This window comes from Rutilus rutilus, assembly GCF_951802725.1.
Source record: "Rutilus rutilus genome assembly, chromosome: 21".
NCBI lineage: Eukaryota > Metazoa > Chordata > Actinopteri > Cypriniformes > Leuciscidae > Rutilus > Rutilus rutilus.
This window is the reverse complement of record NC_140226.1, coordinates 1,055,992-1,073,408: the sequence shown is the minus strand read 5'-3', so window position 1 is coordinate 1,073,408 and position 17,417 is coordinate 1,055,992. Positions and strand designations below refer to the sequence as shown.

General features: G+C 38.7%; 1 protein-coding gene across 1 annotated transcript; it reads right to left on the bottom strand.

The window, feature by feature from the left end:
- Positions 1 to 327: 327 nt before the first annotated feature.
- LOC311281388 (uncharacterized protein) lies at positions 328 to 14,014 on the bottom strand. Its single transcript, XM_084394233.1, has 3 exons — positions 13,954 to 14,014; positions 5,388 to 5,497; positions 328 to 5,282 (listed from the first exon to the last, which is right to left on the bottom strand). The coding sequence occupies exons 2-3, from the start codon at positions 5,482 to 5,484 to the stop codon at positions 1,579 to 1,581; spliced, it is 3,801 nt and encodes a 1,266-aa protein (XP_084250359.1). The 5' UTR covers positions 5,485 to 5,497; positions 13,954 to 14,014; the 3' UTR covers positions 328 to 1,578.
- Positions 14,015 to 17,417: the final 3,403 nt, after the last annotated feature.

Genomic DNA, 17,417 nt, shown 5'->3' with positions numbered 1-17,417 from the left:
CTGTGCGAGTAAACCTCACTCCTCTGATCTCATAAGGCGCTCTAGCGACAGACGCTAGAGGCTGCAGTCTTTAGCCTCCTTGTTAGAGCGTCTGACTCTCATGCCGGAGACCCGGGTTCGAGACCCGCACGGAGCGGGGTGTGAAGGATCCGGGTGAGAGGGGTTACACTAAGTGAAACTTAAACTTATAGGAAACTTATACTTGACCTGGAAATACCAACATTACCTGCAATAAACGGTGTGAGCTGATTAAAAATGGATGATTTAGGGTAGAAAGGAGCTAAAATGAGACAAATATAATCGATGAAATACAAAGAGAACAAAACATTTCGACAAAATCAATTTATTTTCACATCTCAATCACATAACTTTATGGATTTTTGCATGTCTTTTCTAGTATTTAAGGTACAACTGGGCAAGAAAAAACTGTTAAAGAAAAATACACAGAATGCATAATGGCTTAAAATATAGGACAAATTTTATGTAAAACAATGTTTAATGTTTAAATCAATCAGTCAATTATTTCTATATTTATCATTACCAATGCCATCTAAGAACAAAAGTTTGAACTCAAACTGCACACTTTGAAGAGTTGTCATCTGCTGAATTTTGAACAGGATGAATTTCTCAAATAGCAGCTTTAACCTACTAAAAGATACATCAAATCTTCAATTTGATTATGTAAAATAAACATCAATTGTGGTATCGTCGTTGTTACGAACCTCTTATAAGACAAAAAACATGCAGTAACCGCCAAACCCCAAACCCAAGTAATTAATCCTACTTCTTTAGTATATAATCAGAGTATATTCAAAGTACTAAATCGTTTCATCAATTAAAAAGAGAACAAACTCCAGCTGAAATGATGAAGTGATGTTTCTTTTCCACGTTTGTTCTTTTCCTAAACCCAACCCGTGTTTGACATTTCCTAAAACCAACTGGAGCCTCGCAATAACACGTAGCCTCGCGCTAACACACCACGTGGCTTTAGAAAGTGGCGTGTATGTTTACGTTGCTGTGACGTTGGCGGTCCGCTCTATACAGCATAGACATACACACGGATAGCTCAAAATGCGTGCAGATAACACGGCACTTGGCTTTAGGAAAGTGGTGTGTATGTTTACGCGAAGTCATGATGTCATGTTGGATAACAGCTGACAGTAGATGGATGTTTCACGGCTCTGTGCCGGCTCCAAAAACTGAAGAAACAATTCCAAAGCAACAACTCTCCGTCTCGCCTGTGACCCACACCATGTGTGGGCAGAAGGTTTAGCCGGTTAAAAGATACATTCCGTGGCACACACGCTCCGCTAACGGTCCGCATACGTTACACATTCATTGTAGCCAATGCAGAAGTGCTAACATGTCATATATCATGATAACTCTAGCATGATAGCTTACAAAATGATAGCATGTTACCATCATAACAATACAAAATGAACACATTAATGTTAATCATCTCAACATACCAATGGTCTTACAATTGCTCAGCTGTCTTTTTGACTTATTTTTCATGCATTAACTCACTTTTGTTCTGGTTTATGCTAACACATGGCTGCAGCCATGGCATGTTTTTCACTAATATCCAAAGAAATTGACAATTTTTTTAAGTAAACCTTTCTTTTCTTTTACCTCCTGTTTTTCTTCAGACAATTCTTCTTCTGTTTTTGTGAGTTTATCTTGTTTAGCTACTTTGGAGATGATTTTTGCTTTTTCCTTCATTGCCTCCAAAGACTGAATTCGAGCCGTGTAACCCTCTTTTGCCTCTGACTTCTCGCCCTCGATCAGCATGTCGATGTACTCTGGAGTGGTCAGAGGGTTGGGCCTCAGCGCGATCTCTTGCAGACGAGTTATAGATTGAGCCAACTGATCCATGAGGGACACGATCATGTCTTGAAGGTGAACAATCTCTTCCTCTTGCCTCTCAATCAATTCCTGAACGGTCATCTTATCTTTTGTAGCTTTTTTGTACTTGTCTTTTAGCTCCAGCAGTGTCTGCTTCTCTTTTACTTGAACATAGTCCCAACTGTATGTTTGGTTGAAATGCACATTCCAAATGCATTTTCCAGGGCAGACAGTGCACCTCCCTGTCCTATCCATTGATGCACAGCCATGTTTTTGAGCATCATCTGCTATCGCACACGGGTAGTGGCATGTTATTGAACATTTCTGGCAGTTGGTAATGTACTCTCCTTTCTTTGTGAGCTGTTTTTTTACTGGCCTAATAACGTCCACCTCAATCTCAAAGTTTTCATTTGAAGTCATGGCTGTTTCATGCTCTTTAATCTTTTCTTTGGTTGTCCTTATTTCTTCAAGTTTTGCTAATCCAGCTTTAACTTGCGGCTGCAAACCTTCAACTGCTGTTTCAAGATGCTTTCGTTCTTTTAAAACCTCTTGGGTCATAAGCAAGCTTTTGGTTGTCATTTTTTTCAAAGCAGTGAAGAACTTCACCATACTTTTGGCACCCATGTTCCAAAACATTTCGTCAAAGTTGTCATCATCCTCATCAGATCCCTCATCACAGGACCTGTCACTGCTGCTTCTGTTATCTGCAAACAATGCAGAGTTGTTGAACTTGAAGTGAACTGGAAGCCCTATATCATTTTGTGGACATGGAACCCCAGAGGCGCTTATTGCCTCCAGAACCGGTGGCTGCTTGCCATCTGCAAAAGTCACCAGAATCTGAATGTTCTCTGCCACATCTTTGCCAAAAATGGAGAGTACCGAGTCAAACACATATCGCTGCGTTGCTGTTAGTCGTGCAAGAGAGGCCTGGGTAACAAAGCACACTGCATCAATCTCACTTACCCCATTAGCAGAGGTAAAAAGCCTCCTGATTTGCTCTGTGATCTCCCTGTCTCTAACTATTCCTCTCGTGTCCCCAAACCCTGGTGTGTCCACAATGGTCAGAGAGAAGGGGACTTTAAACCCCTCTTGGTAGTTGATTTTGTACACAGTGGCTTCAGATGTCTGACTTTCAGATTGTGATCTCGTCTGATCCTCCTCAATTAATCGAAATCTGAAACTGTCCATCCACTCTATACCAACAATGTAGTTGATCATTCCATTGATCAGAGTGGACTTTCCTGATCCAGTTGCTCCAAGAAGCATTATTGTGCGATTTTGCCTCATGCTTTCTTTGCCAAGGTTATACCACCGGCATCCATCAACATCCATATCTTCTTCTTTCAGAGGCAGTTTGTAAACTGATGGAGATTTAGAATGTAATCTCTTGCTAATATGTTTGAGGAACTCGGAAAGACGTGCAAATTCACGTTTTGTTGTGCAGACATTAACAGGGATGCTTTCTTTGCTTCTGCCAGCCACACCACAATCACATCTGACCCTGACAACATATTCTGTTCCTGACTGAAGCTCTGATATTATTGCCTTTTCAGCTCCTGCCATCATTTCATCCCATTGGAGATCTTCCTCTTTAACCTCGTTGTCTGTTTTGGCGAACTCCACAATGTAGCTCATAATGTGGATATCTTGTCCAAGCTCAGCAGGTTTCTCCCAGCTAACCGATATCTCACTTGAATTTGGTTCGACTTCAGGTTTTCCAGGAGGGCTGCAAGGTAAGGTTTTAGTGGAACCGGGGACTTCATTGGCTGGCCCAAAACCTGCTGAGGTCACTGCTCTGCATCTGAACATATACTCTGTGTTAGGACTCAGATCGCTCACTGTGACTTCTTCAGCTTTTGATGCTGTCTTCTGTTTCCATCCCTCCTCTCCACTGACACAGTACTCAACACAGTAGGAGGTGATGTCCTCTGCTCCAAATCTGGGTGGAGAAACCATCAGCGTCACACTGTTATGGTTTATATCACTTACTGTCACTGTTTCCGGCTTTGAAGGCGGCTCAAAGTTCTCACTGACAGAAACGCCTTCTTTATAAAGGTAGATGCTTGAACCTTTCTGTGTTTCATTTGTTGAACCTACTGTCAGGAACTTAATGTTCTTGTTCTCCTTGTTAGCCTCTGCAAAGTCACTGAAGAGCTTTGCTTTGTTCCGCAATGAATCTGCTACTTTGTGTGAAAGGTACCATTGTTCCTTCTCTACATCTTGGGTATGTGCCCATTGAGGGTCTTCTGGTTGTTTTAAGTAGTTTGATAAAGCTGAGAGGTACGGTTCAGCACTTCCAAGTGAGGTGAAAACAAAACACACAGCATGGTCTGCACTGAGAATTTCCTCATGAAGACCATTTTGAGAAGGGACAATCTTTGTGTTTTTCATCATGTTGGTGAAAGACTTTAACATGCAGATTTCTTTTTCTTTACAGTCCATCCACTCGTTCAGGTGTTTGCTGTTGAAAGGAGAAGAATGTCTCTTCTTCAGGATGTCTGCGAGCCCAGCCTCCTCTTCTCCTCCTCCTCGGATTGATGGAAGTTTCTTTGCCAAGGTTCGTTGGAATTCCAGTTTGAACTCAGAGGACATTTCTTTAAAACTTTTAATCTTTTTGCCAATCTGTGGGAACTGCTGTGCAGTGGTGGTCCTCAGTGCATCATTGCACCTCATTTCCAGCTCACTGAAGTCCTCCAGGACAGTCTGTGATTCTTGAACTAATCTTATACTTATCTGACGGACAAGTTTGGCAGCAGAAGAATCTAAACTTGTCAGTGGCAACAGCCAGACCTTCATTGGTACAGCGTTTTCTCCGTTGGCTCCCAACAATTTTGGCAGGCTTTGGTAGACTTCTACTGCATCCTGAAAGGATGTAGGAGATTTCTGAATTGAAAAGTCTCCAAAGAATCTGCAGGAAAATTTGTCAACATTTTCTCTGTCCTTGTCTTCCATTTTCACCGAACCCTTACCCTCAATTGCAAAGCAGGGAATCTTCTTGATCATCACCTTCAAGTTGCCTTGAATGTCTTGATGATTTTCCTTTTTGGACACTTCGCGGTCAAAGACAAAAAATGCTTGTGCCCCATGAAGGATACCTGTGACTACATGTGTTGCTAATCCTTTATCAAAGACATACGGATGCTTAACATTGCCTCTTCCAAGGTGATTCATCGACAGTTCCCGGAACTTTGTGGTAGCTTTGTACTTCAGAGTTACTCTGGCCTGATTTTTGGATGTCTTATGATCATTCAGGTATTTGGCCGATCCTTCAACCTCGACCAGTCCACCTAAAAAACTTGCTTTCAGAGAGGCTTCAACTGTTAGCGCTGAAGATTTATCCTCGATTGATTCAGAAGCAACTATCTCAAAGTCCGTGTTTTGTTGTGGTCTTTCTCTTGTATTTTTTTCCAAGTCATCACAGTCCCACAGTGTCATGCCTGCCAGACAAGAATTAAAGGAAGTTAGACTTTCTTTTGCTGCATACGCTTGGTTTGGAATTGTGTCGTTCAGTTCCATTTAATAACTTTACATGTGGATCTTACCAGGGACGAGTGAATCTTGGCGGCAGTCATACAGCATCCCGAGGCTGAATGGCCGGCCGAGCGCGGCCACCTCTATCGTTCTGATGGCGTCAGCCATCGCTTAGTCTAGACTAGGAAAAACAGAAAGTATGTTAGTTTACTGCTCATCATTTTTTCTGACATCTTGTATAGTTGCTTTAACAAAGACAAGCTCCTCTGAAGTCAAGAGTAAATAAAACATCTTGCTTTTTTGTGAACACTTTAGGATTTCAATTTAAGGGATAGTTTGGATCTTTTGAAGTGTAATTGTATGAGGTACTTCTCCATAGTCAGTGTAGCTACAGTAGTTTGGACCCAGTTTGGAGAGTGTTCCGACACAGAAGCTAAGCAATGCACTGCTGTGGGTGGTGGGGGGGGGGCAGCTGCTAAAGATATTTTAGACACCTAAAATAAAGGACCACGTAGAAAAAAATCTATTATCAGTTAAGTGTACACTGTATTTCAAATATTTTCACTGCTTTGCCACAGAGGTCTTTCATTTGGCACTACTTTTTCTAAACTGTAGAACTTCTTCATTCCTACGCATGAGTGTGACAGTATTACGCCGCAGATCAGCGTTTGATTCAGGTTGTTTATGGAATGACCTAAACAACTACAAGAAAATAAAATTGAGCGATTGTGACCGCAATGACAAAATGCTGTTCCCAGTGGAGACAAGAGGATATCTATATGAGCCAGTGTATGAAGAAGAACCTTTGTAGAGAGAGACTGAATGGGCATAGGAATACAGATATTCTACGGTTGAGAAGATGTGCAGTAGGAAAGTGCTGTCTAACGGCAAGGTAAAGCGGTGAAAACATTCTAAATATATTGTCTACCGCAACTTATAGAGATGTCTTCTAAAATACGTTTAGCTGCTGCCCCAGTATATTGCTTAGCTTCCAAGTGGGTTCTCCTGCCTGCTTCTCCAAACTGGGGGGCGCGCCGACCGCCATCTACTGAAGCTAATGCACTGACTATGGAGAAGTAGCTCATTAGAGGTGTAGAACATAATCAAATAATCGATGCATCGGGATGAGGTGACGATGCAGTGGCCGACCATAATCGATTATAATGCAATGACATCGCTCGTTAATTTTCCGGCTGCGGCATAAACATTCAAATGAAAAATAACATTCAAAAAAATAACAACATTCTGAACATATACATTCAAACGGATAAAGGGGTAGTTGTGTGTAATATCATTTTAAGAAATATTGCAGTTAGCATATTTGAAGATGTTTTTTTTTGTTATTCAATCTAACGGCTAAATATTATTTGTACATTTAAAGTTATCGTTCAGTAAACAATACCTTTTTTGTTAAAGAGTTGTCTGGGGTCAGTTATTTCAATACAGCACAATAGATTTGCAGGTTAAAAGTAGGGGGGTATACGACTAATCCAAAATAGGTAAACCTTCATGGTTTAAGAAACAAACCCAAACACCTCATCATTCTGTTCTAAAGTTACGTATTGCAGCCTGGGCATTGGGCATTAAAAGTTGGGCATTGCTCTTGACAATGCAAGTTTGTCAAGTCAAATATCCTATATGGCTTTAATAGAAAAATGTTGTTGACGCATCGAGATATCGAATCGAAGACCTGATCATTTTAATCGAATCAAATTGGGAGATGAGTGAAGATTCACACCTCTACAGCTCATCCATCCACACGTTAAAAAAAAACAGAAATAGAGTTTGTATGATGTCAAGTTTAAAAACTATATGATCATCTGAAGGTTAATAAACATCTAACCTTTTTAGCTAATAAAAATCTTGCAAAACCAATGACAAACTAAAAAAAATGTATCTAGTTTAGAATTATTTTTTCATCTTTCATTAAAAAAGTGACATTTAACAACCATATGTTTCTTTTGTGTTCATTATTATTATTATAATTATTATTATTATTCATTATTATTTATTTTTATTCATTTTATCAATCAACAGTGTTCACATCAGACTGGATGGAATAGATCTGAGCTGATTGTGCCATCTGTCGGTGAATTAATTTTTCATCATACAATGAGAAAATGGAAAGCAACAAACTAAATAGTCTTGACAGTTCAATAAACTGGGAAAAGAACAGAAATAAAATGAGTGCCACCTGTCAGCTTCTGCTATACTGACTTCAATTCTGGACCAACACATGGTCCAGAATTTCACACTTTTCTCCTAACAGAAGATGAATTAAATTATGGTTAATCATGGTTTTGCATGGTAAATGGTTAACTGACAAGGTATAAAAATTCCAAGCTTCACAAGAATAACCATTTCCATTACAGGAAGATTGAACCAGTGATAAGTATACTAAAGCAACATTTTTGAACAGAACAAGCTCTAAAACAAGACATATTATCAAATTATAAAGTTGTTATGGTGGAAGTGTTGTAAATTGTAAAACCATGAGCATAGTGCTGCAGAACAGGCTTGTGTACAGAATTGAATTGAGAATGACTCCTAAATTCCGATTCAATTCTTGAATTTGAATTAACCCCTTATATTGGCATAGACATTACATATTTAAAACAGTAATATCCTATACTAAACCTAAACTAATCTTGACAAACTACATATCATTTGAAAGCTTACAATCTCTAGTTTACATATTTGATGATTGATTTTCAAAATAAATTACAGGAGCCGTAATTTATCAATTTGCATCAAGAATATTTTCATACTCCTAAGGCGTGTTCAGACCTTTATTTTGAAATAGTGATGAACATGAAAAGTCATGAAAGAATGGTAGAAACCTCAAGAGTTCAAAAGATAGCATCCATTCAATTCTTTTAGAAAAAAAGGTCTGAAAATGTTTTAAATTTAAAGATAAAAATTATAGGTTCACCATTTGTGGTGAATGTGGCAGCGAGCTGTAATGCACATACATGTTCTTTTTGTGTTTCTTAGGGGTTGAATTCTTTTCAAAATCTGCCAAACTTCCAAAACTACTTCTGACTAGAATGTCTACTTCATAAATTGTATGAAAATTGTAAAAAATTGTAAAAATAATGGATCAAATCCTCAAACAACATATGGAAAAGGAGGCGCCCTTATATGGGCAGTAATGTCAACTAGTGAAAAAGTGTGGTACTGCGCCCAAACAAAATCTTACTGAAAGCTTATTTTTTGAGATATCAACCTAAAATTTGAAACACAGCTTGTTCAGATGTTTAGCTTTGATTTTTTTTTTTAGCATTTTAGTCCAACGTCACAAAAAATGTAAGCTTGGCTATATTGAAAATGTGTTGTAATGCTCGTTACTGAGATTGTAACGGGTATATTACCAAAAATGTATTAGTAATGCGTTATATTACTGTGTTACAGCAAAAAGGAAAACATTACTGTAGTCGCGTTACTCCCAACACTGATTGTAAGTAAACTTCAATGACAGACTCCGAACCACAAATTACCTAATAGACATTGAAAAGTTTACTTATGGTACTGCTTTTTTCTTTAAACACAAGGGTCTGATTTCTCAGCAATCCATACAATACAGTGTGTGCAGAATTATTAGGCACGTTGATTTTCTGATCATATTTTTTTCCAGGCACATTTTACCAATTCCAAACCACATTAATCATTTATAAGTGATATACACTCACCTAAAGGATTATTAGGAACACCTGTTCAATTTCTCATTAATGCAATTATCTAATCAACCAATCACATGGCAGTTGCTTCAATGCATTTAGGGGTGTGGTCCTGGTCAAGACAATCTCCTGAACTCCAAACTGAATGTCAGAATGGGAAAGAAAGGTGATTTAAGCAATTTTGAGCGTGGCATGGTTGTTGGTGCCAGACGGGCCGGTCTGAGTATTTCACAATCTGCTCAGTTACTGGGATTTTCACGCACAACCATTTCTAGGGTTTACAAAGAATGGTGTGAAAAGGGAAAAACAGTCCTGTGGGCGAAAATGCCTTGTTGATGCTAGAGGTCAGAGGAGAATGGGCCGACTGATTCAAGCTGATAGAAGAGCAACTTTGACTGAAATAACCACTCGTTACAACTGAGGTATGCAGCAAAGCATTTGTGAAGCCACAACACGCACAACCTTGAGGCGGATGGGCTACAACAGCAGAAGACCCCACCGGGTACCACTCATCTCCACTACAAATAGGAAAAAGAGGCTACAATTTGCACGAGCTAACCAAAATTGGACAGTTGAAGACTGGAAAAATGTTCCCTGGTCTGATGAGTCTCGATTTCTGTTGAGACATTCAGATGGTAGAGTCAGAATTTGGCGTAAACAGAATGAGAACATGGATCCATCATGCCTTGTTACCACTGTGCAGGCTGGTGGTGGTGGTGTAATGGTGTGGGGGATGTTTTCTTGGCACACTTTAGGCCCCTTAGTGCCAATTGGGCATCATTTAATGTCACGGCCTACCTGAGCATTGTTTCTGACCATGTCCATCCCTTTATGACCACCATGTACCCATCCTCTGATGGCTACTTCCAGCAGGATAATGCACCATGTCACAAAGCTTGAATCATTTCAAATTGGTTTCTTGAACATGACAATGAGTTCACTGTACTAAAATGGCCCCCACAGTCACCAGATCTCAACCCAATAGAGCAAGGGTGCCCAACCAGTCGATCGCGAGAGTAAATTGTACTCTGGTTTGCCCTTTTTCTCTCTTCACCGCTCCCGCATCTCAGACCTCAAAAACATAAAATATTAACCTTTATAGACATAGTATTTCTTGAGTAAAGAAAACACTGTACTTATTTTAAAAAACAGTTCTTTATTTAATCTTACAAGATCACTGATTAGCCTATGTTCAGCTATGCGCTGGCCGGGAGGAGGGGCGGAGCTACGAGGAGCTATGAGCTGTGAGGTTTTGCTTGATAGTCTAATCGAGTAACAATATTTAACACAAGCTGTTTTAATGCTTTTCATTGGTTGTTAAATATTTGTAAAATTCACTGACATACATTAAGTTTGACCAATAGCATTGATTTATTAAAAAAATAAATTTAAGTGCCAGCGCATGGTTTGTGGTCAAAATGAACACAGATTGACATGAAAATATAATAATCTCACCATAAATGCGTTTAATTAAATAAAATGTAGTAATCTCACCATAAATGCATTTAATTTAATTATACTCTTTTTCACAGTCATCTTTTTAAGGCTAGCCAACTTTAAGACCGGGGTAAAGCAAGGAAAACTACAATTTACCTCAAGGCGACATAATGAACACTTGTCTCATTCGTGGAGGTGGAAAAACAAGTTCTTTGTGACATGCAAAGTGTGACTTTTTTTTTTTTAAGTGTGTCAATGACAGCTGTTTAGCCATAGCTCGGTTAGGTTGCCGCTGCGACGGAACAATGTTGATCCGAAACGTGCCCGCGCCCGCGGTGTTGCGTGATAGCATCACTGGACTGACACGATATGTCAACATAATATTTTTATTTTGTAGCTATTTTTCGTAGCTACTGTACATACATTTTTATTAAGAAAAAAAAAACTATTAAACATTCTAAAAAACTATTACAATGGAATTATTTCATTGTATTATTTTCAAATTATTTCAATTATAATTCATTATTAATAAAATTAAAAATGTAAATTGTTTTTATTGATCTGATTGGGTGGGCCATCGATCAATCGTGCCCACCCATAAATCCACGCCTGATACTATTTCAAATACATATCAGAAATAGCAAGAGTAGTATGTTAGGACGCTAATCTGAATTCAGACAGGATTTTAGCTAGGCACGTCACATTATTATAGGGACTCGCTGGCATTCCGGCTCGTTGACTCAGCTCACTGAAGAGACCTTTCGGGTCACAAACGGCTCTTTAGAAAATAAATGTTTTAACTATGACTTTGACTATGATAGGTGTAAAAAAAAAACTATTCTAATTAAATTATTAAACGAAATCAGACTCACAATGTCTAACAATTTTTTTTTAAATGCCTTGATTTGTTATAAAAAAAACTAAACCTTTCCATTTAAATGACATATTTTTAATGTATAGAAACAACATTCAAAACAATAATATTATAGAACCCATATTAAAGAAAGAAAGAATTCAGAAAAATAAATAGGCCTAACTGAAAGGATTAAACTAGTCCCTCTTTTTCTCTCTTCTTTATTGCCATGTTATAACCAGCACTCTATCATTATAACTAGCATGAACACACACTATTATTTTAAATAAAATTATTCAATATTTAATTATTACATAATTATTTAATTTCTATATAGGCTATATTTTTAAAAATAGAGTCGGCTCTTCTCCATTATATATGGATTACAGCTACTTTTCTGTTTGTTTTGTGCATATTAAATCTGCAGATGCGCTGTGAGTAGCGGCTGGCTTTCTGTTTGGACTGGTAGATCTCGGCACACTGATAAATCTAAAAGTAGATCTTTGTTCAAAAAAGGTTGGGCTCCCCTGCAACAGAGCATCTTTGGGATGTGGTGGAACGGGAGCTTCGTGCCCTGGATGTGCATCCCACAAATCTCCATCAACTGTAAGATGCTATCCTATCAATATGGGCCAACATTTCTAAAGAATGCTTTCAGCACCTTGTTGAATCAATGCCACGTAGAATTAAGGCAGTTCTGAAGGCGAAAGGGGGTCAAACACAGTATTAGTGTGGTGTTCCTAATAATCCTTTAGGTCAGTGTATAATTGTTCATGAAGGCTGGAAATGAAAAACACCTTATATTGAGGTGTGCAGAATTATTAGGCATGTTTTCTTTTACACATAAAATAAGCCAAAAAAGAGATTTAACAAAGACTGAAAAGTAAAAAATTAATAAATCCCCATGAGAAGAATGCAATACTAATGCAATACTAGAGATTACAGTTAAGGTATGACCACTGGACAGTGAAATGCTCATTGGGTCAGCAGGGTCAGACAAACACAGGTGGAGAAGAAAAGACACGTTAACTGCAGACGAATGAAGAATTAAGTGTGAAACCATCAGGAACCCTTTAGTCTCCAGCGCCACCATTTTCCAGAACTGCAGCCTACCTGGAGTCTCCAGAAGAGCAAGGTGTCAGGATCTCAGAGACTCGGGTTAGGCAAAGAATCCTAAAAAATGACCCCCTCTTAATAAGAGTCACAAGCTGAAGAGTTGTTAAATACATGAAGACTGTTTTATTTAGGCTTTATAGACAGACAGATTGAGAGTGACTCTTGAAGGACCAGCACCACGTCCTCTTCTACCACTGTTTGAAGAATTCATCTTCCAGAATACGTTATAATAAGTTTTGGGAGTTTATTTTTAGTCCATCTCTGCAAAATGTACTTTTGGGGGTAGGAGATGGACTAAAAATGAACTCCCAAAACTTACTTTCAGTTTCTGGAAGATGAATTCTTCAAACAGTGGTAGAAGAGGACGTGGTGCTGGTCCTTCAAGAGTCACTCTCAATCTGTCTGTCTATAAAGCCTAAATAAAACAGTCTTCATGTATTTAACAACTCTTCAGCTTGTGACTCTTATTAAGAGGGGGTCATTTTTTAGGATTCTTTGCCTAACCCGAGTCTCTGAGACCCTGACACCTTGCTCTTCTGGAGACTCCAGGTAGGCTGCAGTTCTGGAAAATGGTGGCGCTGGAGACTAAAGGGTTCCTGATGGTTTCACACTTAATTCTTCATTCTTTTGCAGTTAACGTGTCTTCTTCTCCACCTGTGTTTGTCTGACCCTGCTGACCCAATGAGCATTTCACTGTCCAGTGGTCATGCCTTAACTGCAATCTCTAGTATTGCATTAGTATTGCATTCTTCTCATGGGCATTTAATAATTTTTTACTTTTCAGTCTTTGTTAAATCTCTTTTTTGGCTTATTTTATCTGTAAAAGAAAACTTCCCTAATAATTCTTCACACCTGAATATAAGGCGTTCTTCATTTCCAGCCTTCATGAACAATTATATATCACTTATAAATGATTAAATACAAAATTAATTGTAGTTATTACGATTAAAATGGTTTGGAATTGGCTAAATGTGCCTGGGAATAAAATATGATCAGATAATCAACGTGCCTAATAATTCTGCACTGTATATTTGTATTGATATATCAGTCTGTACCAAAGTGATGACAATATCTGCTAATATGAGTACAGGCTTATTTTACTCCCAATACACTTTTGCAAACTTCTATCTATCTAATAGTCAAATGTTTTATAATTAAAAAAAGCTAAAGTAAAAGGTGGACTTCTAAACTTGTTGTAAATCTGTTACATTTCTATAAAAACTCTGAACAATGCCTCTCTCATCTGTTTTAATAGGTATCATAAATTATTACACTGTTTTCCTTCTTGCAGATGTATTTGCATAAACCTACCCTGAACAATTTCTCCTTTTCTATGGAGCCTCTTTTTGATCTATCTACTTCAGAATCAGAATAATTGAATTGATCCCCTCAGGGAAATTATTATGACACAGTATCTATTACTGCATTGCTTATACATCATATAAAACATATCCACAGTCGCTGGTTAAGCAAGGAGAAGCTGCAGGACTTTTACTCCACAGCAGAACTGGGGCATGCAACAGCACATTAACAAAAGAGAATGAATGTACTTACAGTGAAGATGTGTGTGTGATCATCTGAGGCACAGCTGTAGTTTCAGACATTATATGGTCTCTGAGAGGGAAACTCCCCTAGATCTTTATTCATTAATAGGGGGCGGCACAGAGGAGAACCAGCCTGACATCCCAGAGATCGCATGACCTGCAGGGTGTAGAGGGAGGGCTGTGAGAACGACCACCAGAAATAGTGTGGATGTGTTGACCAAAATACTTCTGCAGGGGGTTACATTTGTGCTCCGATAGGCAACTTGCTAATGACTAATAAAACATTGCAGCAATTCACTTTCACTTTCAGGTTTAGACGGTGGGCTTCTGGGAAATGGTCTCACTTGCTGTCAAGTCAGTTTATGTCCCTGTTAATCTCAGACATCTGGTAATAAGATTCACAGTTCCGAAAAGTGAAGTTGGATAAATTTAGACTTCTCAAATACATGCTTACAGTAAGGCAAGGCAAGGCAAGGCAAGTTTATTTATATAGCACATTTCATACACAATGGCAATTCAAAGTGCTTTACATAGAAGAAATTAAAATAATAAAAAGAAATAAGAATAATTAAAACAGTTTAGAAGAATACAAAATAAAATACAGTACAAACAGTCGGACGAACATTGGCACAGTGCTCATTCAGTAAATGCATAGTTAAACAGATGTGTTTTGAGTCTGGATTTGAATGTGATTACTGTAGGAGCACATCTGATCTCCTCTGGAAGCTGGTCCAGCATAATAGCTAAAAGCAGACTCGCCATGCTTAGAGTGAACCCTTGGTATTTCTAGCTGATATGATCCTAATGATCTGAGTGATCTGTTGGGTTTATATTCAGTGAGCATATCTGCAATGTATTGAGGTCCTAGGCCATTGAATGATTTATATACCAGTAATAATACTTTAAAATCAATCCTAAATTTAACTGGGAGCCAGTGTAAAGACCTGAGGACTGGTGTGATATGTTCATATTTTCTGGTTCTGCTCAGAATCCTGGCGGCAGCGTTCTGTATGAGCTGCAACTGTCTTATGGTCTTTTTGGGAAGTCCAGTGAGGAGTCCATTACAATAATCCACCCTGCTGGTGATGAAAGCATGCACAAGTGTCTCTAAGTCTTGTCTGGAAACAAAGCATCTTATTCTTGCAATATTTTTCAGATGATAGTATGCTGATTTAGTTATTGCTTTGACATGACTACTGAAACTAAGGTCTGACTCTAGTGTCACACCAAGATTCCTGACTTGATGTTTAGTTGTTTGACCCCTAGAGTGAAGGTATGCGTTCACCTTGAGAACTTCGTCTTTGTTTCCAAACGCAATGACTTCAGTTTTGTCTTTGTTTAACTGAAGAAAGTTTTGACACATCCAACTGTTGACTTCATCAATGCATTGGCACAGGGAGTCAATGGGGCTGTAACCGTTAGGCGATAGGGCTAAGTAAATCTGTGTGTCGTCTGCATAGCTGTGGTAAGCAATTTGGTTCTTTCTCATTATTTGGCTCATTGGGAGCATATACAGGTTGAACAGGAGTGGTGCAAGAATTGAGCCTTGAGGGACTCCGCATGTCATGGATGTCCACTCAGACTTATGGTCTCCTATACTCACATAATAACCTCTCCCATCTAAGTATGACCTGAACCATTTTAGGACTATCCCAGAAAGCCCCACCCAGTTTTCCAGCCTGTCCAGAAGTATGTTGTGATCGACAGTGTCAAATGCAGCACTGAGGTCGAGTAGTACCAGCACTGATAATTTGCCTGAGTCAGTATTTAAGCGAATATCGTTTATTATCTTTATGAGCGCTGTCTCTGTGCTGTGGTGCGGTCGGAAACCAGATTGAAAATTGTCAAAGTATCCATTCGAGCATAAGAATTTGTTCAGCTGATTGAAGACAACTTTTTCAATGATCTTGCCTATGAAAGTAAGATTTGAGATCGGTCTATAGTTGCTTAATATGCGCTTATCCAGATTGCTCTTTTTCAGGAGGGGCTTGACAACTGCAGTTTTTAGGGAGTTTGGAAAACTACCAGAGAGAAGTGAAGCATTTACCACTTCTAGAAGATCTGCTTCTAAACTGTTTAACACACTTTTGAAAAACGATGTGGGAAGTGTGTCGAGAGCGCAGGTTGATGTTTTAAGGTGCTGTACGGTGTCTTCCAAAATTTTGCCATCAATTTCTTTGAAATCAGACATAGTAACTACTTTCTCAGGTGGTTTGATCTGTCTGACCCCAGTGCAACTCAAGGATGTGCTGATCACCTTTCTGATATTATTGATTTTCTCAGAGAAGAAAGAAGCAAACTCACTGCACTTGCTGTCTGAGAGCATTTCACTGGGAATCTGGCTTGGGGGGTTTGTCAGTCTCTCTACAGTAGCAAAAAGAGTGCGTGTGTTGTTTAAATTGCTGTTTATAATATTTGAGAAGAAAGTCTGTCTAGCTTTGCCTAGTTCCATATTGAAAGCATGAAGGCTGTCTTTGTAGATGTTATAATGGACTACAAGTTTTGTCTTCCGCCACATGCGCTCTGCTTTTCTGCATTGTCTTTTCATATTTTGCACTACTGTTGAGTTTCTCCAAGGTGCTTTTTGTCTGCCACTCTTCTTCCTGACTTTAACAGGAGCAATATCATCAATTACACCTTTAACTTTTGAGTTAAAAGAATCAAGGAGAAAATCAACAGAGTCAGCAGATATGCTTGGTGTCAAGGATATAGCCTTCATAAATAGTACACTAGTGTTCTCATTTAAGCATCTCTTCTTGACAGACACAGATCTAGCTTCAGTGGCAGGAGAGATCAATATATCAAAGAAAATACAGAAATGGTCAGACAGTGCTACATCCTTAATAACAATCGATGAAATGTTTAGACCCTTACTGATAAGTAAATCTAGAGTGTGTCCACGATTGTGTGTGGGTCCATGTACATGCTGAGTCAGATCAAAAGTTTTTAAAACAGTTTTGATTTCTTTTGCCATATTGTTTTCTGCATTATCTATATGGATGTTAAAATCTCCAGCAATGGCAAAACAGTCAAACTCTGAGGTAATTGTTGATAACAGTTCTGTAAAGTCCTCAGCGAAGGCTGGAGAGTATTTTGGCGGCCTGTAAATAATGATGAGTAAAATGCGTGGAGCACCTTTTAACACAATACCCAGATATTCGAAAGAAGGGTAATTCCCAAATGATATTTGCTTACATTGATAGATATCTTTAAAAAGAGCAGCTAGACCCCCACCTCTCTTAACAGCTCTGCAGACACTCATAAAAGTAAAGTTAGGAGGGGCTGCTTCATTGAGGACTGTTGCACTGCAGCTGTCTTCTAGCCAGGTTTCATTTAGAAGCATAAAATCCAGGTTGTTTGTGGTTATTAAGTCGTTGACTAGAAGTGATTTATTTTTAAGTGAGCGAATGTTTAAAAGAGCTAACTTAACAGACTTACTTTTCCCCACAGCAATCTTAGTTTGACGTGTAATAG

Coding starts and splice junctions, on each gene's coding strand:
- LOC311281388 (XM_084394233.1), bottom strand. CDS start 5,484: ATGGCTGACGCCATCAGAACGATAGAGGTGGCCGCGCTCGGCCGGCCA. Junction 5,283..5,387: donor CCAAGATTCACTCGTCCCTG/GTAAGATCCACA, acceptor CTTGTCTGGCAG/GCATGACACTGTGGGACTGT.